Source organism: Schistocerca americana, chromosome 1 (genome assembly GCF_021461395.2).
Source record: "Schistocerca americana isolate TAMUIC-IGC-003095 chromosome 1, iqSchAmer2.1, whole genome shotgun sequence".
Lineage (NCBI taxonomy): Eukaryota > Metazoa > Arthropoda > Insecta > Orthoptera > Acrididae > Schistocerca > Schistocerca americana.
The window spans coordinates 691139729-691167291 of NC_060119.1; the positions used below are offsets into that span (position 1 = coordinate 691139729).

A 27563-nucleotide genomic window follows, 5' to 3' on the forward strand; every position below is an offset into this window, starting at 1 on the left:
TGTTGTGGCCCAAATTATGCTTGGGCTTGGTTTCTAGAGTGTTAAACCAATTGATAGCAATGAATAAGTTTATCCTGCAAAATTCTGCCATGCAGCTTCTCCATTCATTCCCTGCAAGGAGCAATGTGCTCTTCCATTGGGTGGACAAATTTGTCAGAACAGAGAACTGTAGCTGGATGTGCTGGGAGGATGCAGGAGACAGATCTTGTTCTAGGATGTTTTGCACAAAAGTGAGCCATGTGACAAGGATTTGGAAGCAGGAAAGGCTTAAGGCTGGACTAGAACTGATTGTTAGTTGAAGTGGGGCAGAATTTGTCTTTTACACCTTTTTTTGACACACTTCTTTCTTCCCTTTTTTAAGTATCATCTATGTCTGGGCTCTTCACACTTTTGTAGTTTACCTTATGACTAACTGATAACTTCATTTAAAGATAAGAGTAGATATTCACTTGAGATAACTCATTGGACATAGCATGAATTCGCTAAATTGCTTATAGTTTATTATGCAGCCAAAAAATTTACTAATAACTGGTTGACAAATTTTTGTAGTTTTGGGAAATTATAGATAATGACTGGATTGACACAAAAAGAAAAAGACGTAAAAGTAAAAACAGCCTCTAGTGCTTTTGACAAACTAATTATTGTTCCCAAAAAAGCTCTGAAACAAAAAGTTTATAATCAGCATATTTTACAGTTTTGACTTAGTGCTGTGAGACATGGTCTTGTAAGTGAGAACCATTCAAAAACTGAATGTTGCTCAACAAGGGAGGTGTACATTGGAAATCACAGCAGAAGCAGGTGAACAGACAAATAGAACAGGGAACAAACTGACATGAAAGATTAAATTTTGAATGTAATGAAAATGAAATGGCGGTGGTCAGGATGTATAGCTTGCCAAATGGATAGTACACAGATCAAGGAAGTTCTTTGTGGGATTGCTGAAGATAAGTGTGAACAAAATCAATAAGCTAATGAAACGTGAATAGAAGACAAGAAGACGTTAGAAAAGAAGCAGGCGTGACATGGACGTATATAACTGAAGCCTGTAGCACATGGAAAAACTAAAGGCGGAGGCGGTGCTGGTGGTGGTGGTGGTGGTGGTGGTGGTCTGCAAATTTCCATCCCAGCTCTGATGGGATATTTTGTTTCTCTTTTTACCAGAACCATCAGCAATAAAGATATATATAAATGATGAGGAATTTAAAGGTAATAATGACATGGAAATATGAAAGATAAAGAATAGGCACTCTATTACTAAGTGAGAGAGTGTTATCTTGGGCTGTAATTGTCCATCTTCTGCATTCCTGTGTGAAATTATTCTTAGCTGCATTTATGAACTATAATATTAAGGTGGGCAGTGTACAGGAAATAGAAGAGAATGAAGAAAGAATTTTCATTCTGCAGTGAAGTATGTGCTGATTCAAAACTTTCTGGCAGATTAAAATTGTATGCTGGTCCAGGATTAGAACCTGGGACCTTCTTCCTTTCACGGACTAGGTGTTCTACCAACTGAGCTATTCAAACATAACTCACAATCTGTCCTTCCAGCTCTACTTCAGAGCCTTGAGTTTTGTTTGGACAGCTCAATTGGTAGAGCACTAGTCCTAGAAAACAAAGGCCCCCCATTTTTGTGTCTTGATCCACCAGACAGTGTTAATCTGTTAAGAAGTTTCAAAGATGAAATCATTAAATGGCTATATGGAATGGTGATCTTTTGAATACCATTTCAGAATTCGAAAATTTTAAGAGTGCGTCTGCAAATGAAATTAAACAGTGGAAAAAAAACACACACACTATATGGTGACTAGCATATATCCTTTACATAATATTGTAAATGAGATTAGTGAGGTTGAATTGAGAGTCAAACAAAAGTTTTGGTGGCAGACACCAACACCTTTTACATTAACTATCAGCTCAGAAAAGAGGGACTATTATATAGAAAATGAAAGAAAAACAATAAATTGCAACAATGGTTTTAATAATCATTACAGACTGGAGTCCTAATACAGGTGACAAAATGACTGAACATCGTTGTGCAGAATAAAAAGCTGGAAAAGAGTACATCTAATTTCTTAAAAGTTTGTGTTGGTGACGTATTTAACAAGCAAGGTTTCATACAATAAAATTACAATAATATGTGTTTATCAGACTAGCTCATGTTTTGTTTTTTGTTTTAATCTGATTACTGAAGTTGTATGCTTCTGGGATTGACAGACTAATGAGAAATTGATCGTCTTTATGCATGTTATAAAATGTAGTATTAAACAAAATTATTATAAAACTAAAATGAGAGGTACACCTCCAAAAATATCTTGTTCTTTCAAAATAGTGAGTATTTAAGTTTTATGCATCTTATGCTTTCCATTATTAATTTTTAATCTACTTTTGATTTTTAGGGCTGGTGAATTAAATATTGACAGTAAAAACAAAGGCAAGCTTCTGAAAAAGCTTAGAGCAAAATTTCCCTTCAAGAAACGGTAAGTATTTATATAATAGGCAAGCTAAATTTAACAGAATAATGTTATGTCCATAGATTTATGCTAACAAAAGTTGAATACACTTTATGAAGTTTGTGTTATATGCAGCTGAGGAGATGGTGACTGTACTTCTAAATTAAATTAAAATAAAAAGCAGTATTGCAAGTTACTTTAGTTGTTTGTTTCCCAGTTATTGGAAGCTGAGAATGGGATAGTCCAACATCAATCTCTTCCATAGTCTCAGTCTTCCTCCTCTCCTTTTAGTGTGCATGTCTGACCTATCAGTCACTGTTGGCAGCTTCTTATTTGATGCCTTCCACATTCTTTCCTTAACAAAATGTTCTTCCAATAATACTAGGAAACACATAACCAACACATGCACTAAGAAAAGTTTGTCTTGTCGTGCTGAACAGTAATGCCTTCACAGATGTGAAATTTCCTCAGGTTTACAAATACATTTTACACACTTCATTCTCGTGTTCTGATGTGATCTGTCTGAGCCACTGCTAAATAGACACCAGAGAAAATAAGCATATTGTTCCTTTGCCCCAGTGCTGCTGCTGCTGCTGCTGCTGCTGCTGAAAATTGTAATAAGGAATTCTGTCTCCAACTTGGCTTCGTGATACCATAGTCTGCTTGGTGTGTGTGTTCAAGATCACTGCATTATCAGTTGATAGTCTCCTCTGTCCTTGCCTTTCTTATTTTCATTTTTCATTCATTGATCCTTTGACATCCATTTGTTTTTATCCTATTTTATTCCCTTGAATGCTTCTTGCCTTCTCTGTCCAAACTACTTCTTAATGTATCACAGTACTTAAGCTAGAATTGAAGAATAAACAGATTTAAACTCATACTTTCCATAAAAATTTCTGTAGCTGAAATCTCCTGCCATTCTATACATCATATCTGCCCATTTTTTATTTAAATGTAATTATTTAATGTTTTATCCTTCATCCTCTTCCTCCTCCTCTTCTTCTTCTTCATCTTCATCTTCATCTTCATCTTCTTCTTCTTCCCTTGGCATTTCATTTCTACACTGCTCAGACCTGCCATTTCAAGTATACATAACAGACTCTACCACGTAAGATTTTTAAGAGTTCATCATCATCTTAGGTTTGAAACAAGAACTTAGAGCTTTGAATGCAGACTTGCATCAGTCTGGTCTTAAGAGCTGTCAGCCTAGTTTGAAGGTGTATTTCTTTATTGCCTTCTCCTCTTCCTGAAGTACCTGTCTTTTCAAGTTTGAAAAGTCTGGGTTGATTCATCATTGAAATGCTTTCTCCCACAATAAGGCAGCCATCTCATCAGCAAACACTTATAACTTGAAGTAGAGGTAACTGTTTTATCAGCTGACGTCATATTTCCTGAAACATTTGAAAAAAGAATTGTATCAAAAATGACACATTTTGGAGGGCTCTGTAACCCAGTGCATCAATTAAAATTGTACATTGTCACGTTAAGCAAGTATACATATGACAGTCATCAAATACAGCAGTTTTGTGTTCCAGGAATTTGCAGCCATTCTTCATCATTTGCTTCTTGAATTGTGTTTATTATTGCTTCTTGAATTATGTTTTATCATGCAGATAAAAATGGATGAAAGGGAAACAGCTTTTAAACTACAACTACTTTTGAGCTTACAGTATCTAATAAATTTGATTGTTTATTGGAGGTAGGAAGGAAAGAACAAGTTTTTTGGAGGTCCTACAGCATCATGACCAAACCTAGGTTAACACTATCATGAGCCATGTGAATACCGAGTTGAGCAGGCTGCTGCTGCCTGAAATGAAATCTCATATGAGTGTCATGCATGTTGGTGCAGTTCAGTAATGCTTGCATACTAGACATGGGCAACACTTGAATATGTGAGAGAGGAAGTTAGTTTGGTTGAGCTTCATGCTAAAATATTCAGAGGGGCCACCATAACACAAGGTAGGGTCCCTGTGGTTACTGGTGTCACAGGGGTACTTTCTTTTAGGTTAAAATCAGGAATCAGGTTCCCTGTTGTGTAAGAAGTTAAAATAACAAAAGAGCTCCACAAAATGTTTAAGAACGCACAGAAAAGTAAGGTTAGCATATTTCATAAGAATGTTGGAGAACTGAGTAACAAGGTATAAGAGCTTCCTACCTGTTTGGACAATTTAGAGAGCTCCAAAAAGATAGACAACTTGGGTCTGTGTGAGCACCACACATCCACAGGCTTATGGTAGTTACATATAAAAGATTGCACTTTATTGTCGTACTCATGTACAACTAATATGGGAAAAGAGGGAGTTTTTGCATATATTAAGACAGATCACAAGTTCAAGAACATAGAAGCAAGTAGATTTTATAGAGAACAGAATATGAAGTGTGTTCTTGTGAGTTGCTATTGAAAAATAGTTCACTTTATAAACCGAATGGATTCTATAGTACGCTGTCTGCCAAACAGCAGCAAACAATTTATAATCTGCAGCAGTGATTTCAGTGTAGATTTTCATAAGGTTTCTGACAGGAAACTTTTCCAACACAGGTGGATAAAGAAAGTGAGACATAAAGACAGTAGGGCTTTAATTGGTAATGTCTTCTTTGATGAAGCTGAAAGCAAGAAAATAGCCATATATCCAGTAACAAATGCTATTTCGGATCATGATACCTAGTTCGTTAGGATGTGTAAGATAGTGCCGTACAATATAGATACTGTAAATACTGGAAATCAGTTAGAATAATTAATGATTCTTCGACAAATGTTTTCGAGGGTAGCTTATGAGAGAGGGCCTGGAATGAAATTTATAATGAACTAAATGCTGACATAATATTTAACTTATTCCATGATAAATTCTTATCATTATGTGAAAATGCTTTCCACATAAGCTAATCAGAATGCTCGTTAAAAAGTTGTTTAAAAATCAAGGAACACGCACATTATGTCAGAAACAATAGTTCCAATGAGACTTTAATCCTTACGAGACAGCAAAAAATGACACAGTACAACAGACCACCGAACATGATAATGTCACTATTAATTTAAATGGATAAATAACCAGTGACAGGTAGAAGATGTGTTTAATAATCATTTCTTAAATGTGGTAGAAAATATAAGGGCAAGAAATTTGAGAGAATAATCAAAGCAGTATGTTCAAAAAACGACTCGCATAAAATTTAATCAGATATGTCAGTTACAGATCCATTTCAGTACTGATTTTTGAGAAGGTCATGTATCCTAGTACAATGTCCCCTCTGCTCAACAGTAATATCCTCAGGAAATCATAGTTTGGATTTCAGAAGAGATCCTCAACTGAGAATGCCGTTTATACATTCACCCACCAAATTTCAAAAGCACTGATAACAAAACAGCGCCAGTTGGTATTTTCTGGGACCTATCTAAGGCGTTTGACTCTGTGAATCACAATATTCTCCTGAATAAACAAAGGTTTTTGTGAAATTGGTGGTATAGCTACCCAATGGATAATATTATATGTAAATAAAAGAAAGCAGAAAGTTGCATTTAATAATTCAAGTCGTGTAAACAGGGAAGATTGTTCTTACTATGGGGAAATAACTTATGGGGTTCCATAAGGCTGTATCTTATGTCCACTATTGTTTCTCATGTATGTAAACGATCTTCCGTCTAATATACAACAAGCAGAATTAGTTCTTTTTGTGGCTGGCGCTGGTATCATAATTAATCCAAACACACATATGGCAACGGAAGAAATGTTCAAGTATACTGAGTTGGTTGCTACTAATGGTCTCATTTTGAATTTGGAAAGACACAACATATTCAGTTCTACACGTCTAGAGGTACTACAACAGTAATAAGCATAACCCATGGTAAGGAGGAAATAACAACTAGAGTGGAAACTTCAAAAATTTTAAGGCGTCCCTATTGATGAGAATATGAACTGGAAGCAAGACATTTTGCAACTCCCAGTACAACTTCTTTCAGCCACATTTTCACTTTGAATAATTGCAAGTTTTGGGGAGAGAGATATCAGTAATTGGCATATTTTTCATATTTTCATTCAATAATGTCATATGGAATGAAGTCCTGGTGTAACTCATCTGTATGGAAAAAAGCCTTCATCATTCAGAAACGTGTTGTAATAATTATTATGTGGTGTTCATCCACAATTATCCGACATTAGTTTAAGGAATTATACATTTTGACTACTACTACTACTACACAATACACTTATTCCCTCATGAAGTTTGTTGTAAATAATCTAGAGCAGTTCAAAATGCTGTACAGAATTAAAATACCTGAAGAAGAAGAAGAAGAAGAAGAAGAAGTGAAATTCATTACTCCGCATTAAGGTCATCCGTGGAACAAAAAGGTGTGCTCCCTACTGCAACCAAAATTTCTGATCATTTACCAGTGATAGAAAATTTCTGACTGACAGAAAAGTTAAATTTGAAAAAAACTGAAAGAATTTTTACTTGACAACTCCTTCTGTTCCTTGGAGAAATTCTATAGAGTAACTAACTCACATATACATAAAAAAGAAAAACTTTGTAAATGATAAGCATGTAGCCATATTTGTAAATGAATGTGTTTGTAAATCTAAAATGACTCATTCCACATCGTTACAAGTAATCTTACAAATGATCTATAGAGATTGAAACTAACTAGTGAATATTACCTGTCTCTTGCAACTGAGTGTTTATTTTGTATGTGACCAAACACTTTTTGTCTGTTCATAGAGGACATCATCAGCGGTCTATAAAATAAATGATAATTACTTAATTATACACATCTTGTTAAAAGACATGCAGTGTTTCCAGGTAAAACATTTTGGTTGTCTTACTATAATTATGGTAAGAAATTGGATGGTTTGTTTTAATAATCACACAGTATGTATCACGTTTGTACTAAAATTACAATTTGGGTTAGTGAAAAAGATCTCACTTCATCGTATACTGGAAATATCTGGTAAAGCTACAGTGTGTTAATTCCTATAATAAGATTTACTGCCATATCTTTGCGTTAGGTGTGTACAACAAAAGAAAACCTAATGAAATATACACTGAGTGAGAAAAAAAAATTGCAACACCAAGGAGGAGTTGTGCAACATAAACGAAAGTTGATAGGCATGTTTCTACATCCGAAAGATGATGTCTGTTCAGATTTTGCACCAGTTGCTCGAGAGTGGCACTAGTAGCGCCACTGTGGGGATATAATTGTCGTGAGCGTTACTTGTTATTGAGATTGGACATGGTGAGTTGTTGCTAGTCAAGAATTCCTTTAAGGTGACAAAGACACCATTATCAACACCTCACTGAGTTTGAACCTGTGACATTGCAGAAAGACTTGGCAAATGAAACCACTGTACATGATTGATGGGGGCAGTGGTCACGAGAATGTTCAGTCGTAAGATTATCGGGTTCTAGTTGGCCACATAGCACTACCGAGAAGGAAAACCATCATGTTTGGCATACAGCTGTGGCACATCATACTGCATCTACAGAAGTAATTTAAGCAGCACTTGGCACCACAGTGACACAACAGACTGTTACAAATCAATTACTTCACGAACAGCTCCAAGCCAGACACTCTGTAGCATGCATTCCACTGACCCCAAACCTCTCAAATTCGGGCACATTGTTGATACTCGTATAGTGGGTGCATCCATAACCAAGTCAGCAACAGTGTTTGGTCTTTCAAGAGGCACCTTATTGAAGATTTATACCGTGTACAGGGAAAGCGGAAAAGTCATCCACTAAGTCACAATGCAGATGAAAGTGTGAGTCCAGTGACTGTGACAGAAGGTCATTGAAGAGGATTGTGACAAAAAATAAGAGGACAGAGGCTGCTAACGTCACTGCAAAACTGAATGTTCACAAATCCTGCAACTCTAAAACAACACAAAGGGAGCTTCATAAGCAGGAACTGCAGGGCGAGCTGTGATTCCAGAACAACGTGTCAGTCGTGCTAATGCCCATAACAGAAAAACATAGTGCCAAAGCCGTAAAACGGGGACTATTGAACAGTGGAAGAATGTCATTTGGTTGGATGACTTTTGTTTTATACTGTTTCTAACTTCTGGCTGACTTCATTTCCCAAGAGTGAATCATGGTGGGGATTCTGTGATGATTTTGGCAGCCATATCATGGTATTCCAAGCATCTCCCCTGGCCACCACAGTCACCAGATCTCAGTATTATTGAGATTTTGTGATCTGCTTTGGAGAGAAAGGTTCATGATCACTATCCACCTCCATCATTGGTACTTGAACTTCCCACTATTTTGCATGAAGAATTGAATAAGATTCCCTTGCAAAACCATACGGTACCTGTATTTATCCATTACAAAATGACTGAAAACTGTTTTGAATGCAAGTGTTTTTCCTGCACTATATTAGGCAACATAATTTGTTTTACTGTGGTGTTTCCATATTTTGGTCCATCCCTTTTACATATGTGTTTTAAAATATTCTCATTCTTGAAGATGATTAACAATTCTGTAACCTGATTGAGCAGTCATCGTTAATTTTGTGTGCTGTCCATCAATTACAAACTTCAGAAATGATTATAATGCTTTTGTCAAGCAATGAGTCAATTTGTTAGTGCTATTTGTAATTGCTTTAATTGGATGTTTAGACAGATAATTACTGATTTTTAGTATGGTTTAAATTATTAATCTCAAGAGTGTTTATTATTTATGATACGTTGATATTTGTGTATTTTCTTCTAACAGAGAAGAAGTTGAAGATGTATTATCTCGAATCCGCAAAGAAAAAGGTCACTTATCTGGAATGCGTGTGTCTGATATATGCACCCTGCTTGAGAAGGAATTAGACAAATCATCCAAAAAACGTGAAACAGGTAAATGAAATTCTATATATATTTACCATAAAAAATAAAAAAAACATAATGCATTAGTTATAACTGTTCCTACTAGAAAGACACACACTAATTGCAGATACAAAAGTTATAACATTCATGTATTTCATAATATTTGGTACCATGATTGTACATGGAAAAGACCCAAGATCTTGTGCCATGGGTTTCGCACCAGGATGGAATCAGACCCCCACTTACATACATAGTCCGTGAGCCACCATATGGTGTGTGGTGGAGGGAAACTTGCGTCATTACTGGTGATTCCATTTTCTGTTCCACTCGCAAACAGACTGAGGGAAAAGAGCTGAATATGCTTCCATACAAGCCTTAATTTTTCTAACGCATCTTTTCGGTCTTTAAGCGAAATGTACAGTATTGGCAATAGAAACATTCTGCAGTTGGCCGCAAATGTTAGCTCTCTAAATTTTCTCTGTAGTGTGACGTGATGGTGGTCTGACCAAAAAGAAAATATTTCTCAGTAGTCGTTCACAATAAGAACGTTGTCCTTACGCCAAAGATTCTGAATTTTCATGAAGCATCTCCATAATACTCGCATGTTGATCAAGTCTGCTGGAAACAAAACTAGCGGAACTCCTCTGAATTGCATCAAAGTGTTCCTTTAATCTGACCTGGTGGTGGGGCTTGCAAATACTCTTGCAGTACTCAAGTATGGGTTGCACCAGACCTTAGGTATAGAGGAGCTGCATTTTCCTAGAATTATCCCAATAAACCAGATCCAATCCTTTGGCTACCCTACTACCAACGTTACATGCTTATTCCATTTCATATTGCTTTGTTGTGTTACGCCTACATATTTGCAGCAGGATCGGCAAAAGCTTCCAGGTTGCTACTCACACAATCCTTGGGCACTCCTGATGATATTGTCATTTCTGAACCCTTTCTGTCAAAGTCAACATATTGTTTTACTTACGAAGTCTTTGAGCCACTTACCTATCTGAGAGCACATCAGACATATCAGGTGCGAATGGAATCCCAGTTTGGTTTTACTAAGAGTACGCTAAGACATTGGCCCCTTAGCTTGCGTTTATTGCAAATTTTCACCCAGCACAAAGTCCCAAGCAACTGGCAAAGAGTGCAGGTGACTTCTATATATAAGAAGGGATCTGCTGAATCGCAGGCTAATATCCTTAACTTCGGTTTGCTGCAGAATTGTAAACTATATTCTTCATTCGAGTATAATAAATTTCCTTGAAACCAAAAAGCACATGTCCACGAATCAATATGGTTTTAGAAAGCATCTCTCATGTGAAACTCAGCTTGCCATTTTCTCACATGATATATGGCAAACTAAGAATGAAGGACAACAGGAAATTCCATATTTCTAGATTTCTGAAAAGCATGTAACATGGTACCCCACTGCAGACTGTTAATGAAGGTAAGAGCCATACGGAATAAGTTCCCAGATATGGGAGTGACTCAAAGACTTCTTAAGTAAGAGAACCCAGTATGTTGCTCTCAATGGCAGGTGCTCATCAGAGACAAGGGGGTTGTCAAAGTGCCCCAGGGAATAGTGATAGGACCACCATTTTCTATACATATGATAGGAAGAATGGGCAGCAATCTGTGATTGATTGCTGATGGTGCTATGGTGTACAGGAAGGTGATGAAGATGAATGATTGTAGGAGGATACAAGATGACTTAGACAAAATTTCTAGTTGGTGTGATAAATGGCAGCTAGCTCTAAATGTAGAAGAAATGTTAGTTAATGCAGATGACTAGGAAAAACCAACCCTTAATATTAGGATACACCATTTTGTAGTGTCCTGTTTGACACAGTCACATTTAAATATCTGTGTGTAACATTGCAAAGTGACATGAAATGGAAAAGGCATGTGAGGATTGTGGTATAGAGGGTAAATGGATGACTTTGGTACAGTGGGAGAATTTTAGGAAAGTGTGTACATTTGTAAAGGAGACCGTGTATGTGATGCCAGTGTGACCTATTCTTGAGTGCTGCTAGAGAGTTTTGGATCTATGCCAGGTGAGAGTAAAGGAAGACATTAAAGCAATTCATAGGCAGGCTGCTGTATTTGTTAGCAGCAGGTTTGAGCAACCCACAAGTGCCACAGAAATGCTTCGGGAACTCAAATAAGAATTCCTGGAGGGAAGATTTTAAGACAAACTTTGTGTTATGGTTGACGCACTTAACGTATTTTATGAATAATTCACTCAATCCACAGTAATACGAAGTGCTGCACCATAGATCATGGTGAATGGCTGAGAATATGTTTTTCAGTTCTTCAGAACTTTTGTGTGATTCTGGCTCTATTTTCGCTGCATAGTGTAGGGTTCGATGAAGTCTACATAACTCAGATTCTTAGATGTTGCATTACATGAGAGTGTTTATGATGGCTACATGTGTTTTGAAAACCATATACATAGTCAGCTGAGAATGGTGAGCTTCCACTGACCAGTGGGTGACAAATTGGCGTGATTCATCGAGCAAGCATGCCTGTTCCAAAATCATTGTCCTGCTTTTCTTTTCACTCACCAATAGTGCTGTACTTGGTGTACCATCAGTGGGCAGTGGAAGTGGATTTGGTATATGCACATTGATGGACTTAGTGATATTGGGTGTGCACTATATCACTGTCCTCACTTGTATGTGGAATCATTTCCCATAGTCAAGAGAGGAATAATGAATATGTACAAGAGGATATATAACAAACTTACTAAAGAAAGCAGGTGTTGAGCACCCCTGTGGCACAAATTCATGATGAATTAATCCTTCAAAGAAAACTATCAGCATGGCTTTGAGATTTGACCGGACAAACACTATCAAGGACTATACTAAATATGCTTTTGGACAAAGCCCTTTTACTTCAGAATTCCCTCAAACACACACACATTTTTATTATCTTTTTGAAGGTTGTCTCATGACATATGACCAAAGAAGAGGAACAATAGACTACATTAAAATGCACTACCCATTCACAGTGTACTATCTTCCAGTCACTAGGTTAAGACTAAGTGATTTGTGAATGTCCTTGAATATAGCACGATCCTCATTCAGTGAGAGAACTCACTGCCCTGGTTCACGTATTTTAACAATTTTAGAATATTATTTCGTGTAAAGTGTCATACGTAAGTTGCTAGGTATATTTTAACATTTTGAGCACAGAGCCAATTTTACTGGACATCCCGTTGAGGCAGTAGACTCGCAAGCCTGCAGCCCCTGGTCATGAGTTTATTTAAAGAGTATAAACAGGTACATAATGGTGCACACGGTAACACCTGTGTGCTTGATGGCAACTATTGTGTGGCCATTGGATAGGTGGCCACCAACCCATCCAACGGCCACACAATACTTGCCACCTAGCACACAGGCCTTACCATGGAAAAAATTTGCTCAGCAACTACCACCAATCTGGTTAGTAAACAAAGTGTAAGTACATCACTTGAGGGTTGTTGAGTTGGAGTATAAACATTGCTTTGTAAAGAGATTGCCATCACCTGAAAGGGAGAATGTGTGTGTGTGTGTGTGTGTGTGTGTGTGTGTGTGTTCAAAAAGAGATCGAAGTACATGGTTTGATCCTCAAGGCAACTAGCTAAAATTGTGCATTTTACAAGTTCCTGTGTTGCCAAAGTGAGTGAGTGAAAATGTGCAAAAGCTTAACAAAGTTGAAGATTTTTATGGACTTTTTGTAGGAGATGAAATATATGAACACATCAGTGCACAAATATTTATGCTATACAAACAGTGATGGTTTCTGAACATTTAAATCAGTGATTAGTAACAATTGAGGATGAAATAAAGCAGTTGTTTCAATGATTTTGTGGATTTAACTGGTAAAATGTCCATCCATATATTGATATTGGTCTCAGGATACACTGTTTGAGTAAACACTCCCACAAAAGATAATGTATGGATATCATTTGGAAGTTCTTTTGAGAATGCTCCATTTTGCAGACAATACAAAAGTGGATGTCTTAGATCGTATCTCGAAAGTTAATTCATCATCAACAAACTGAACTAAAATTTTAGAAAAATATTATGAGCCTGCCGAAATACTGTGTATGAAAAGTCTCTTAATTGCATTCAGGTGACATTTGAAACAAAAGATACACAAGCATGGTATCAAAATATTGAAATTGTGCTGCAGTAGTGGATACTTTCATCATAGTTTTCAAATTTTTACTTGTGAAGTACTTGTTAAATAAAATACCACAACAACAAATGTTGTGATGAACTTGTGTCAAAATGTATTCAGTAAGGCCATATATTACATACCAATAATTGGTACACCAGTGTAGATTCGGCAAGCAAACTTATAACAAAGAATCTGTGTGTGGTCAATAACCCTTGAAGAAAATCACAAAGAAATTGTATCGACCAAATTGAAATCTGGGAAAGTGATTGCAAAAGAGAATAGTGAAGAAATTACAGGCCTGAAATGGAAAATCTGACAACCAAAAGAGGGGTTTATCAAAATCCAAAAATTGTTGCTGAGTATAAAAAGGGAAAAAAGGCTGTTGACCTATCCAATCAGATGAGTGCATGTAGTAGTATAGAAAGTTAGTATTTGATCTTCTTCTTTTTTTTCCTTCACTTATATGAATGTGTTGTATTTCAAGATGTGATGGGATGGAAAATGTCAATCACAATATTTTGGAAACAGTTGACAGATGCACTCACATGGCATTCATTTGAAGAAACTCCAAACAGTGTCAGTACAAGAAAAAGCAAAAGAAAGAAAGGTGCATGAGATGTGTACATATTGTTCTGAATTTTACAAGACAAACACAAAAACATTCAGATACATTGCAGCTTGAAAATTAATCAAACAGGCAGTTACCTTTTGTGATATGTGCAAATGTTGGGCTCATCTTCGTACTGAATATTTTAATAAGCCTCATTAAAATTACAACATTTGTTTTTTAATCTTGATACTCCATTCCCATGCACTAATGTCTTCCAGACAAAAAGTGCACTGACAGTCCCCCTACACTGTCTGTGTCCAAACTAAAAGTATCTGTCATGCCCAGGGGAACAACAGCACTCAAATGAAGAGTCTACTGTTGGTCCCATGGGATTGACAGTGTGCTTAACATGTTAATTCATGCAAACATTTTAATTTAATATAGTCAGCTATGACTGAATTAGTCAGAATGGAAAAGAACAGTTGCTATTTTAACTAGATTATATTTTATCAGTGTTTCTATTTGAGAATTTTTAACGGTATTTATCTCTTAACATACTATAATATTCAGATTGTCACACATGACCAAATTTTGTATTTTCATGTTTTTATATTTTTAAATAGTTTCACACTAGAATCTGTATATTTACCATTGGAGCACACACAGTAGCTAGAGAAATTAAAAGTGACTCAATCAGCAGCTTTTATGTCTCTATAGGTGTTAGGAGCCATGCTGTCTGCAGAATTTTTCCCAACTCTTGAAGGATGTGGGATATTATTACGTAATTGTGAAAGTGCACTCCTAAAAGAAGTTTCTGAAATTTTTTTGTTCTCAAGTACCTTTACTTAAAAAACTGCTGTGAACACATTTTACACAGGACCTATGGGCATGGAGAAATTTGGTGGTTCAGCATGGGGTGATGTGAAAGAGTCTGTGGCATGGTCAAAACCACAAGAAAATGAAGTAGATGACTGTGTCATCTGCATGGATCCTCTTTCTGATGGTTTGGAAACATTGTCATGCAATCATGACTTTCATAAGAAGGTATGTCATTAATTGCTTGGTATCATATTATTATAAGAAAATAAAACTGTGTTATGCAGATGATGAACATGTATTTGCCAACTGTCAAATAGAGAAAAAAAAACTGGAGCAGATTTGAAGAAATCAAATGAATGTATGTCAACTCCACAGCGATCAGTAGAAACAGCCAGATGGTAATGTAAAAAAGGGAAGGTTGGATATCTAGGTACAATAGAGAGAAATAGTCACTCTCCCCAGATCACATGAAACTCTATCTGTAGGGAAGTAATGATGTGGTGTACCAGCTGACATCATATTCCAGAGTATTAATAATGAGCTGCATGCACTTAATAGATGCAAGATAACATGTTAAAATTTGAAACAGTTGCACTGTTGACAGAATGTAAGGTACTAGTTTGTAGGGGAAGAAGAGAAGCAAAGAAAAACTAAAATGATTAATAATTTTAAATTCAATTTCACTGCTAACATGTAGCATGTCTATGCTTTTTTGTTTCATTTTCAAAATTAGTTCTCCGTTTATTTAGCACAGGGGTTGTTTCATTTCACAAGTTGATTGTTCAAGAGTAAAGTTATATTATTGTGTTTTGTATCCATCACATGCTGTGGAGTTGATGCAAATCGTTCTGTACGTATAAACATGGATTTTTACATGTATATGTCTTATTTACATGAGCTTATGACTTGGTGGTTGTGTGAATGACAGAGAACATACACAGAGTTTTGGAGTTCAATCTTCAGTTGGTCCTGGAATATTTATCTGTCACACATCCTTTCTTTCACTCTAGCAATGAGCTGTTAAACGTAAAGAAAGCCAAATATGTCACGAGGTTCAGAGGCTACTGTATGTTAAACTATTGTGCCCTCCACTCTCTCTCTCTCTCTCTCTCTCTCTCTCTCTCTCTCTCTCTCTCTCTGCCCTCACCCCCTTTCCCCTGTAACTATCAGAGTGAGTCACTTTAAAGATTATATCAGATTTAGTTTTCATTACAACAGATCCACAGTGAGGAGATCTTCCAGGGTGTAGAACATTCCAGCAAACAAGAATACACAATAAATATTTTCAAACGAAAACATATGCTAATGTACCTTCCTTAGACCTCAAGTGAAATGATCCTCATAGATATGGAATAACTCAAAAAGTACTGAACATGTTTTCATTTAAAAGGCAATAGCAAAATCGTCACAAATTATATAAATGTCGAATACACTGAGGTGCATGTGATAATTCTCGGGCTATTGTAGCCACGCATCTTCAGATAACAAAATCACTGTACAACATTAATTTACAATGATCACATTACTGCAGTGAATTTTTACAGAAGTCAGATGAATGTAATATTCACATTGTTTGGTTTTATTAGTAACATATACACATTAGATGGTGCTGCTAAGAGATACACCAGTGGAATAAAAAGAGATGCCCATCAATAAATCCTTCAGGCTCTTCTTAAGTTGAACTTCATTACTAAAACTTTTCATGGCTGCTGGCAAGTTATTGAAAGTAACTGACTTCAAATCCTTGTGAAGATTTTTACTGATCTAAACATGACAGTTGGTTTGCATAAAAACTTCTGTTCGCAAACTACAAAAGATTTTCAGCAAGAAGTGAATTTCTTCTGAGAATCTGACCAACTGTGTTACTTCATATCCGGCAGTAACTGTGAGACACACAATTTAAAATGCTTCCTAACCCAAAATGGGAAAGGCATACATACTACAATGGATATATACAGATTAAATAATGCAGTTAACAACTGCAAAGAAGCAACAGGGTTACAATAATGTTTATTGAACTCATAATAGATTTGACATTGTCTGTTGGAAGAATAACCTATGGAAGACTAAAAATGACTCTATTGAACACTTAATAACATAGCTATAAGATATTGTCTAAAAGAATGACAGCTTTAAATGGGAAATATTGCTACTCACCACATAGAAGAGGCGTTGAGCGAAGACGGGCACAATAAAAAAGAGATGCTTGATATTATCAGGTGTCAGAGTGAAATCAAACATTGGAAACTCCAGGTAGCAATATCAACAGTGGAGGATCTGAGACGCTGGAGTTGGTGGTCATATGTGCATGAGGTATGTGTGTGTGTGTGTGTGTGTGTGTGTGTGTGTGTGTTTGTGTTTGTGTTTTACTGATGAAGGCTGTGGCCAATAGCTTTATGTAAGTGTCTTTGAATATTGACTGTCTGCAACTAAACGTGTCTTGTATATGGTAAGTAGCAATCTGTCTTTTCCTACATTGTTAGCTATCAGAGTAAGTCATTCATCAAATGGAGAACTCTCACACACACACACACACACGGCCACTGTTGTCTCTGGGTGCTAAGGCAGTTGGGCCTTGTTTCCCAGAGACTTCAAAATCACAGTTTCCTTCTTCAGGGACTAAAAAAGAATTGGATAGGAGAAGTTAGGCAAGAATGCATGTCATTCAAAACCCAGGCTAAGAGGACACTAATTGTATGAGGAGGAAGAAAGGAAAAAATTTGGAACTCACAGCCACCATATCTTTGGCCCCCTCCTAACCAAATCAAATCATGTTTCTGTACTGTCTACTATGTTTGTTGTGTAACTTATTACAAACAACTGCTAAAGGGTGCTGTCGAGATAGGGTATTACAAGTGTTTTAAAGTTTGTCATTTGTTATTGTTAAAAGAATGGTGGCTCAAAAATTGGTGTAGTAGTTCTTTACATTGAGTATTTAAAGAAAAAGTGTTTTGTAAAAAAGCTGTAATTCCACGTGAAGGTTTTTCCTTAGGTGGTTTTCATAAATGCCTAATCCAACAATAATGCCTTGAATGGCTTTGTTCAACTATTTATAATCAGTTGCTTTTAATAGTTCATCATGACAATGCGAGATATCACACAGCACATCGAACAATTGTTTATTTAACTTAAAAGAACATCAAATTATGTTCCATTGCCTGTATTAATCTGACTTATAGCCCAATGAGTTCTTTTTCTTTCCTTATGCCACACAAAAAGGGTAGTGACAGCGATATTCATCACATTCAGAACCTGTTGAGTCCTTCGAAAAGCATGTTTTTGAGGTACCACAATCAGAATGGAAAAACTTTCCAGAATTGTTTCAAACGCACTCAACCTCTACAAAAAAATAACGCTCTTAGTCACTACTTTTGTAAAAACTTAAAGGCAGTTGCTGTATCGCTCCGCATCTCAACAGTATGGTGGTTGATTATATTTACTGTAGTCAATGTTGGAGAGACAAAAAAAAAGCTTATAAGACAGAAAGGACTGTTACTTATAAGAAAGAAGAACAAACAAAAAAATTAGATTTTAATAATAACCATGTGGCAGGGAAGTATGAGAGAGTTAGTTGTACCTAACAAAGGTTAAAAAGAGAGTGATGGTATAGAGAGAAAATTTTCATCTCTGGAGTGTAAGAAAACTGGTGCTGGGCAGGTAAATACAAGTGGACCACTGCACTACAGCAGACATTCAGGTTTCATGCTGTAGAGGATGTGTGGCGAATGGGTACTGGGCATTCCCTTTGTCAACAGTTCATTTGTGTTCATTCATGTATTCTCCCAGTGGTAGTGGTCATCCTTATATAGGGAGTCTCGATTTCAGCTGACAAGCAATGTTGTTAGTTTAACATGTTGCCTTGTCATTAATGATAATGCTGGAGTGTGCTAACACACTGCCTGACAAAAATGTGTAGCACCCACAAGGGGGGAGGAAACAAAATGAAGCCTCATTAGTTTTGAGGGTAAAGAACTTGGCAGCATGAGCTCACTTACCAGTATGGTATTGCACCCCTCTAGCCTGAATGCATGCACTGATGCAGTTAGAAAGGGTTTAATAAACAGGGGGGGGCCGCGCGAAATCCATATTCTTGAGGAGTAAAAACGTAGTTTCACTAAGTGCCGAGCATCCAGCGCATGTTGGTCTATCGATTATTCATATGATTTTGATGCGCATCTCTGTTGGTTTTCGAACACACTCTGTAAGTTGATTTCTGAATGAATCATAAGCCACGTGGGGTAGCCGTGCAGTCGTGGCGACTTTTCACTGTTCGCGCAACTCCCCCCGTCGGAGGTTCAAATCCTCCCTCGGGCATGGGTGTATGTGTTCTCCTTAACGTAAGATAAATTAAGTAGTGTGTAAGCCTAGGGACCGATGACATCAGCAGTTTGGTCCCATGGTAAAAAAAAATCATAAGTTGATTTTTGAATGCGTGCATAGTGTATGTGATGTCTCTGTCAGGGGAATCCTCGTCGCATCTAGAAATAAACTTTCCTGGAGGCAAAAGGGGACTGGGCTATACAAGCTGAGCGGAGTAAAGCCAAACGAATGAACGCCAATCCCTGTCTGATTATGTTGTTGATTGTATTTGCGAATGATCAGCGTTGTTATAATTACTAGGGAAATCCATAATTCAGACTACCAGAGTGGAAATAAACGACTAACAGAAATAACAGGTAAGAAAGATTACGTATTATCTTCTCGGTGTATCAAGGAAAATGAAATTTTGTCAGAAAATTTTTGGCCAGATGGCTACACTAGTAAGGGCCAGTTGTACAGTTCCCGTCTAGCAGCCGCTTAAGTTCTATTCTGGAAGTAGCACGGAAAATGGTTTGTAGGAACATAACAGCGAGAATAATCAGGGATAACTAAACCTGTGATTGTGGCAGGGTTAGTGAAGTTAACCGCCAAATAAGTTTTGACAAAGGCAGGAATAGTTCCAGAATTAGTCGTGACAAGATTGTTTGTTAGAACGAGGAAGGAGAGGAAACAAATTATGGAAGTATATGATGATTCCAAATTTATATTAAAATCTCGTACTACTACTTTTCGATCTCATGCTCGAGAAACTGGAACGTATGAATAGAAATGTGAAACTATTTTCTAACATAAAGCTTTTTGCTTTTAGTAGGCCTAATAGGCATTTTATCTTGGTCTTCGTGAATTATATGACGTGTTATAAAAATGACCATTTGTGCCAAAACAGTATCGTTTATTTGGTGTGTGTTACAATTTCGGCAATGTTAGAAACACCTATTTTGTTTTATTTAGCAGACAGTGACAAAATAGACGTAATCAGATCAAGAAACCACACCAGTCTTGGGTACTATTTGTATTAACAGCTTACGCAGTGTTAGACAACAATATTTCAATTTTTCATGTAGCAAAACGTTTGACGAACTTTGATAAGGTAATAGATTCTGTCGCAGAAAGGAAAACACACTATGTAAAGCTGTAGCAAGATTAGAGAGAAAACAATGCTAGCAGCTAAGGATTGAAGAAATGTGTACTATATTGCTTGTCTCTTGTCTTTACTGGTTTTATGTATCCTATATTTAATTTTATGTCATCCAAATTAGAAATTTATTAGCTAACAGGCAATAAAGAGTGCAAATTTTCTGAAGAGTTCTTGTTCTCCCGATTACAAATAATCCCATCCAGTACTAATTGCGAGTTTTATTTATTTATTTATTTATTTAAAAAAAGAAAAGAGGGGGGCAGGATGTCAAACCTGGCGACTGGGAACAGGAGATGCACCACAGGACATTTTAATTTCCACTGTCCTGAATATGTTTTGATGGCATCCAGTACAAAATATATAGACGTTTCAATCCAACGGAGCGAAATACAGTGACCTTTGATAGAAGAATGCTGTGTGAAGAGGGGTGGCACTGCACTCTGGCACACTTAAGACTTCAGAAAGATGTGCACTACAAAATGAACATATTTTTCAAAATGTGATTTTTTAAATTTTTGACGTATCTCAAACGCTCGAGGGAGGGGGGTGGGGCTGGAAGGGGGGGAAGGATTTCCACTTTTCTGACAGCATTGTATTAATCGCCTGGTAGACCAGTGAAGTTATTTTTGTCAGTTTGCTAAAGAAATTTGGCTTTTATTAATCTTTTACTCAGAGGCAGTCAACGTGTTTGAAACAAAGTGTTTAGTTCCACACTATTGGCTAATTTCAACTGCTTGCTGCATTTCAAGTGCACGTTTTCATCTTCTAGCATGTATGGCATTATGCCATAATAAAGAATCAAAAGTGAGCTAATACAGTACTGGTACTCCAAGAAAATTTACATCCCAAAACCCACTCTGAAAAGCATAATGTCAAGTCGAGGCCTACTTCATTGGGAATCTGGACATACGAATGTGCTCTTTAAGTATGCACTTTAAATATGCCATTTTAGTATGGTTCACAAAATTCTGATTCTCTTGGACTATCCTCTGATATCTTTTCTTTCTTTTGTGGCATAATGTAAGATCTTTTAATGTTTTACACATACAAACATACGTGCTTCCTGCGTCGTAGCAGCTGTCAAAGTGTGGTGGCGCCTGTTATTTGGCGTTCTCTGACGACTACTGAAAAAAACCTATTTCTAGCAAGTTGCGGGAAAATATTGTGAATGGTGGTTTGAAAAGCGTTACTTTAGTAGCTTCTGTAGAGAAACTTTTAAAGGGGGAGGAACATGCATTTATGTCAGACAAGGAATTGAATGTAAAGAAATCAAGTTCAGTAAGATAAAAAACATTGAAAAAGTATTTGAATATTGCATTTGCAAACTTAAAGACCTTAAAATAATTATTGTGTGTGTATACCGTTCCCCATCAGGCAACTTTATGGAATTTTTAGACAGTGTTGGAAGTCTTTATAGTGAGTTAAGACATTATACAGAAAGCATTATTGTATTTGGTGATTTCAGTGCCAACTGTTTAAATGTTATAAAACTGACCAATGTCTTTTGTTAGCATAATTTAGCACCAACTATCTTTGAATACACTGGACATGGAAAGAACTCTGAAACAATAATAGACCAAATATTTCTTGACTTACATAAACTATACAATGTTGTAGAAGTGATTGACACTGGATTCTCGGATCATAAAGCACTAAAACTTAGTATAATTAATGTATTCTGTAAAAACTCTAGGCCAAGTGAGCAACACATCCACAGGAGATGTATTAATGAGGACAACATTAGGATTTTTAACTCTGTGTTAAAAAATACAAGTTGGGATCTAGATAAACATGATAGTATAGACATGAAGTTTGAGTCATTTCTAGCTGATTACAAACATAACTTTGAAATTGCTTTTCCCCTTAAGAAAATTAAAGTAAAAGGCAATATTAACATATGGATAACACAGGGCATAAGAAAATCTGGAGAGCAACTCAGAATGTTAAGTAAATCAGCAAGGCAAAATCTCACTTTGAAACAATGTGTTAAGTGTTATAGGAAATTATACAAGAAAGTAATTACTGCAGCAAAAAAGTTAAATAATGATTCATATATCAGTAGAAATAATGGCAACAAAAAAATGAAATCAGTGTGGAAAGTGATCAATAGTAACTTAGGAAGAACCAAAGTAAGAAACAACAACAACGTTATTAAAACTGAGGACAAAACTATAAATGATCCATTACACATTGCCAATATATTCAACTGTCATTATACAAGTGTAGTTCAAAACCTCATACGAACCCAAAGTAGTACAGACATCAGTCATAACATCACATGGAATCCCAAAACTATGTTTCTGTATCCTGTAACAGTACATGAGGTAAAGAATGCGATCAGCAAACTAAAAAATAAATTATCCTGTGGCACCGATGGCATTCCAGACAAAATCATTAAACACAGCAGATATATTACTCCTCTTCTTGTAGATATAATTAATGCATCTTACAGTACTGGCACTTTCCCTAGAAAGCTGAAACAATCAATTATAAAACCATTATACAAAAATGGGGATCGCTATGATGTAAAAAAACTACAGGCCTTTATCAGTGTTAACTTGTTTTTCAAAAATTATAGAAAGAGTAATGTATGGAAGACTCTCTACTTTTCTTAAAAGTGGAATATTGGTCAATGAACAAAATGGCTTTCGAAAGAATAGATCAACTGAAACAGCTATATACAACTTTCTAAAACTTGTCCTAAATTCCATTGATAATAATGAAGTAACTTGTGGGGTCTTTTTAGATTTATCAAAGGCCTTTGACGTTATTGATCATAAACTACTGCTCAAAAAAATTAGTTGCTATGGAGTCCGTGGTACTGCTCATGCATGGTTTAAGTCATACTTATTTGGCAGATGCCAGAAAGTAGAAATAGTTCATGATGGAAAGTCATACTTTTCTGGTTATAAGGAAGTTAGTTATGGGGTGCCCCAAGGTTCTGTGTTGGGACCCCTGTTGTTCTTGATCTTTATAAATGACTTGCCAAACTATTTAACACAAGCTGATTGTGTACTTTTTGCTGATGATACAAGTCTCTTTATTAAAGCTCAGAATGAGACTGACCTTAACAGGAAAATTGAAACAACAGTTGAAGCAAGTAAATGGTTCAGGGACAACAGTTTATTTGTGAATGAGAAAAAAACATTATGGATGAATTACAGACATATGTCAAATAATGTGAAGCCCAATATAACTGTGAAGCTAGGCCAACAGAATATACTACAAACGCCAAATACAAAATTCTTAGGAATTTGGTTAGATGAGCATCTAAAGTGGGACAAGCATATAGATGTGCTCAATAAAAAAATTAAGTAAATGTTGCTATGTATTTTGAATGCTTAAAAATTGCTGCAGTGATCAAACAGTATTGTGTACATATTATGCATTTATGCATAGTCTTTTGCAATATGGTATCATATTTTGGGGCAATTCAAGTCAGGCAAAATGCTCTTTTATTATTCAAAAACGAGGGATAAGGATCATAAAAGCAGTGCACCTAGAGATCCATGTAGGGAATTTTTCAAGGAATATAAAATCATGACTCTTCCATCCATTTACATCTATGAAAGTGTATGCTTTCTGAAGACTCACCCCCAGTTTTCTTCTTTAAACACTGAGTTCCATGACTATACAACAAGACAGAATAATGACTTTCACAGAGAAGTGCATAAGAAAGCCCAGTACAACAAGAGTGCAATATACCACCAGAAAATTCTCTATAGTGCTCTTCCCTTTAAAATTAAAATGATTCAGAAGCTGAACAGTTTTAAAAGTGAACTCAAAAGAATGTTAATTAGTAATAGTTTTCACAGTGTTAGTGAATACATGAATTCTTTAGAAAGATAGCGTGCCTTCACCTATCTTGTAATTCACTCATATACAAACTTGTGTCGTGGGGTAGACTCTTTTATGTACACACAAAAATTAATTAATTTGTCAATATAGAGTGTTATAATCATTGTTTCTTGTTACTGTCCATTATACACAGAATATATGTAACTTATTTGTCTCCTATATTGTTACAAATTTATATCATGTAAGCTATAACTGTTTTTGCCTACATATTTAATTCAGATTTGTTCACTGATATTTTTTACATAATATGTTGTTGTTCATATTTTTTCTGTATGTAACACATGACAAATCCCATATCATTGTACATGATAAAATGGGTGCTCAATAAATAAAAATAAAATAAAAGTAAATTTCCTTTTACACAAGTTGAACTATGTGCGAGAATGTACGATGAATTTCTTAAATCACAGAGCATTTGATGACGAGCCGTTTAGGAGTATTTCGAGTCCAGATCAGACATTCATGTCGTCATTATGAGCAAATTGATGTAGTGCTACGGGAAGCTCTCTCTCCTCTGCGGTAGCTAATTTATTTGTGGAAAACTTTGAGAACAAGTCACTGGAATCGGCTAAAAATTTTACTGGCACATTTGTGTGATATGTCTTAAAGTATAACATGCGCAAAAAATATCAACATTATACGTGAAAGTTTTGCTTTTCTTGTAGCAGCACTATGTATATTAATTTAAAACATTAACTTTTTCTGTTTGTGTATCCGCGCTACTTAAGTGATGTTGCTATTACCTGACTACATCACGTGTCCTGTGGTCTGAATATCCACTGTCATCGGCTGGCGGGATCACGTGACATGAGCTATGACTGGCTTACAAAAGTGCATCGCAGTCTCGATTACAATGGTTCGGAAAGTAACATGCAGTGTTTGGTGGAATTCGAATTTATACTTTCATAATACGAAAATATGCAGCGTACATGTTGCTGCACTTCAAAAATCTTTCCAAAAGGAGTTTTCTTCCCTGAGTGTCGTTTTCTAAAGTGCCGGGAAATTCTACGTCCGTGTAACCATTCAAAGGGTTGATAAGTTTTACACTTCTGAGGGAAAATATACTGTCACTTAATAACACAGAAATTTTTTTTCCTTGACCGCGTATACACCCTGAAATTGTATTATTGCAATTTTCATTTCTTCTTCTTCTTCTTCTTCTTCTTCTTCTCCATACTATTTATTCTGTTCATTGGCTTTTTTGAAATATCTGAAACAACGCTTTTTATGTAGTGCATTGTTGATATCTTCAGTGCAGACTGATTTAATGCAGTCCTCTGTGCTAGTCTATCCTGTGCAGGTGTCTTGATCTCCACCTAATCAGTGCATTCAACATCCATTTGAACCTGCCAAGAGTGGGTCTACCTCTAGAAATGTAACCCCAGGGGTTCCTTCCAGTACCTAATTGACAATTCTTTGGTGCTTCAGGATGTATCCTGTCAACCAATCCCTTCTTTCGGTCAAGCTACATTCTTTTTGTAAACTTGTTATACATTTGTTATTATGCTATTGTGCATTTGTTTGTCTTTTAAAGAGATTTTATAAGACTTCTATTTGTCTTGTAGTAAGTGTGTGCTACTATAATGACATTTTCCTGTTTGATTCAATAAAGAATTCACTTTAATTTGGCAGTACATTGTAATTCCTTTTGTAATCCAACCATTATTCTCTTGTATTGCTTCTGATATATACAATTTTTAATAGGGAAGTATTACCAAAGCATTACACAAATGTTTTCTGGCATACGTTTGTGAAGACACATATTGGGATGTTTAGCCTACGTAACACCAAGGGAAGATATTGAATAAGATAAGAACCAAATGTGCAGATATCTTTTCAATTTTTTTAATTCTGATTACCTTTGTATTCCTTCTGTTGATATGTGCGGTCAGTAAGATATTTAGGCAAACTGTGATATGAACAACTATAACACAAACTACAGAAACATTTTATGTTGTGATGTAAAAATATTAGTCAGGAACATAAGGAAGTCAGCAGTGTAGCTTATAATAATTTGATTGAGAAAAAGATAATATACCACATTAAATTGACAAGTTTGGCATGTTAGAAAATATGGATTACGCAGATGGAGACAAAAGGGGAAATTTGACAAAGGTGTTTTTTTTTTTTTTTTTTTTTTTGCATGCCAAAAGGTGTTACAGATGCAAAGATAGTTAATAATTAAAATAATGGTAGTCTTGAGTTAATGTCAGATGAGATGTTAGGAAGACAAAATGCAAAAAACTATAGACATATTAATCTTTTCTCTATTATGTACAGGATATTCACTAAAATTGTCATCATCCACATGCAAAAAAAAGACAAAGAAAAACAGGATTTTAATCGAAGACAAGTGGGCTACAGGATTGGATGTAACTCAGTAGATCATTTGCAGTCCATGAACAAAATTACACAGCAGAGCAATAATTATGAATTACCACTTTGTCCAGGATTCATAAGTTTTGAGGAAGCTTTAGACTGATTTTCAGCTAAATCTGTGTCAACTTCTCCTTTGAAACAAAGCTATAAAAAGGCTATCCTATAATAAAATTGAAGCATTCATCCGTTTTCCATAATGTCAGTTATTTGTACTTTTTGTTTGTTACTCATATTTTAAAACATTCACATTTAAGGATCTTCTCATACATTTTGCAAATAATCACATCTATTGAAACTATTGACTTATAAATCTTATAGAATGTTACTATTAGCTTATTTCTCGGGTTTCTTTATTAAACTAACTGTTGCAAGGACCATTATATAATAATAATGTAATAGTTAAATAGAAAGAATTTATTTATTGATTTACTTTGCAATACCAATTACATAAGGTAGTTAAATTTTCATCCATTTATTGTTTGATAAGAAGAGTACTCAAATACTTACCTGTGTCATTTTATTTTCAGTGTATTCGCAGATGGTTTAAAGAGAACCGCATCTGTCCACTTTGCCAAGTTCACGCAAATGTGCAGGAAGAATTTCCACCTCTTAGTTAACAGCAGGCCATAAGCATTTAATAATGACTGATTTAATTTGGTGCTTTTTCATATTTTAATTATTTTCTTTATTTGAACTTCATTAATTCCTAAGAGAAGTAAATATTTAGTCAGAATGCATTTGTGTTTTTTTTTAGCAAAGTATCAAAGTTGCACTATATTTATACTTGCCAAAAAATATTAGGTTAACTGAAACTATTTTTTTCACAAACTTTTGTTACAAGCTATTAGTCAAATAAAGATATTTTTATTAAAACATTGTTTTTAAATATACCTAAATGTGTGTCTGTAATGTTGGATGCAAAAAAGAAAAAAAAAAGTGAAATGAAGGGAAAGTTTGAAACACGGTGTTTCTTCATAAGATGCAAACTGAAAAATGGAAAAAAAGAGAAAAGAGAGCATAGTCAAGGTGCAAGAAGTCAGAAATGTGTAGTGAGTATTAATGGAAGATATAAGTTAAGCAGCAAGTTC

The 27563-nt window shown here is 35.7% G+C and overlaps 1 protein-coding gene across 5 annotated transcripts in view; it reads left to right on the forward strand.

The window, feature by feature from the left end:
* LOC124609238 overlaps positions 1-27348 on the forward strand; it is a 330778-nt gene extending 303430 nt beyond the window's left edge. For all 5 annotated transcript variants that reach the window (XM_047140056.1, XM_047140059.1, XM_047140060.1 and 2 more), the window contains 4 exons: positions 2397-2477; positions 9153-9280; positions 14839-15005; positions 27003-27348. In XM_047140056.1, coding sequence (XP_046996012.1) covers positions 2397-2477; positions 9153-9280; positions 14839-15005; positions 27003-27092 — 466 coding nt within the window. In that variant the 3' untranslated portion in view covers positions 27093-27348. The remainder of the gene's footprint in view (positions 1-2396; positions 2478-9152; positions 9281-14838; positions 15006-27002) is intronic.
* Positions 27349-27563: the final 215 nt, after the last annotated feature.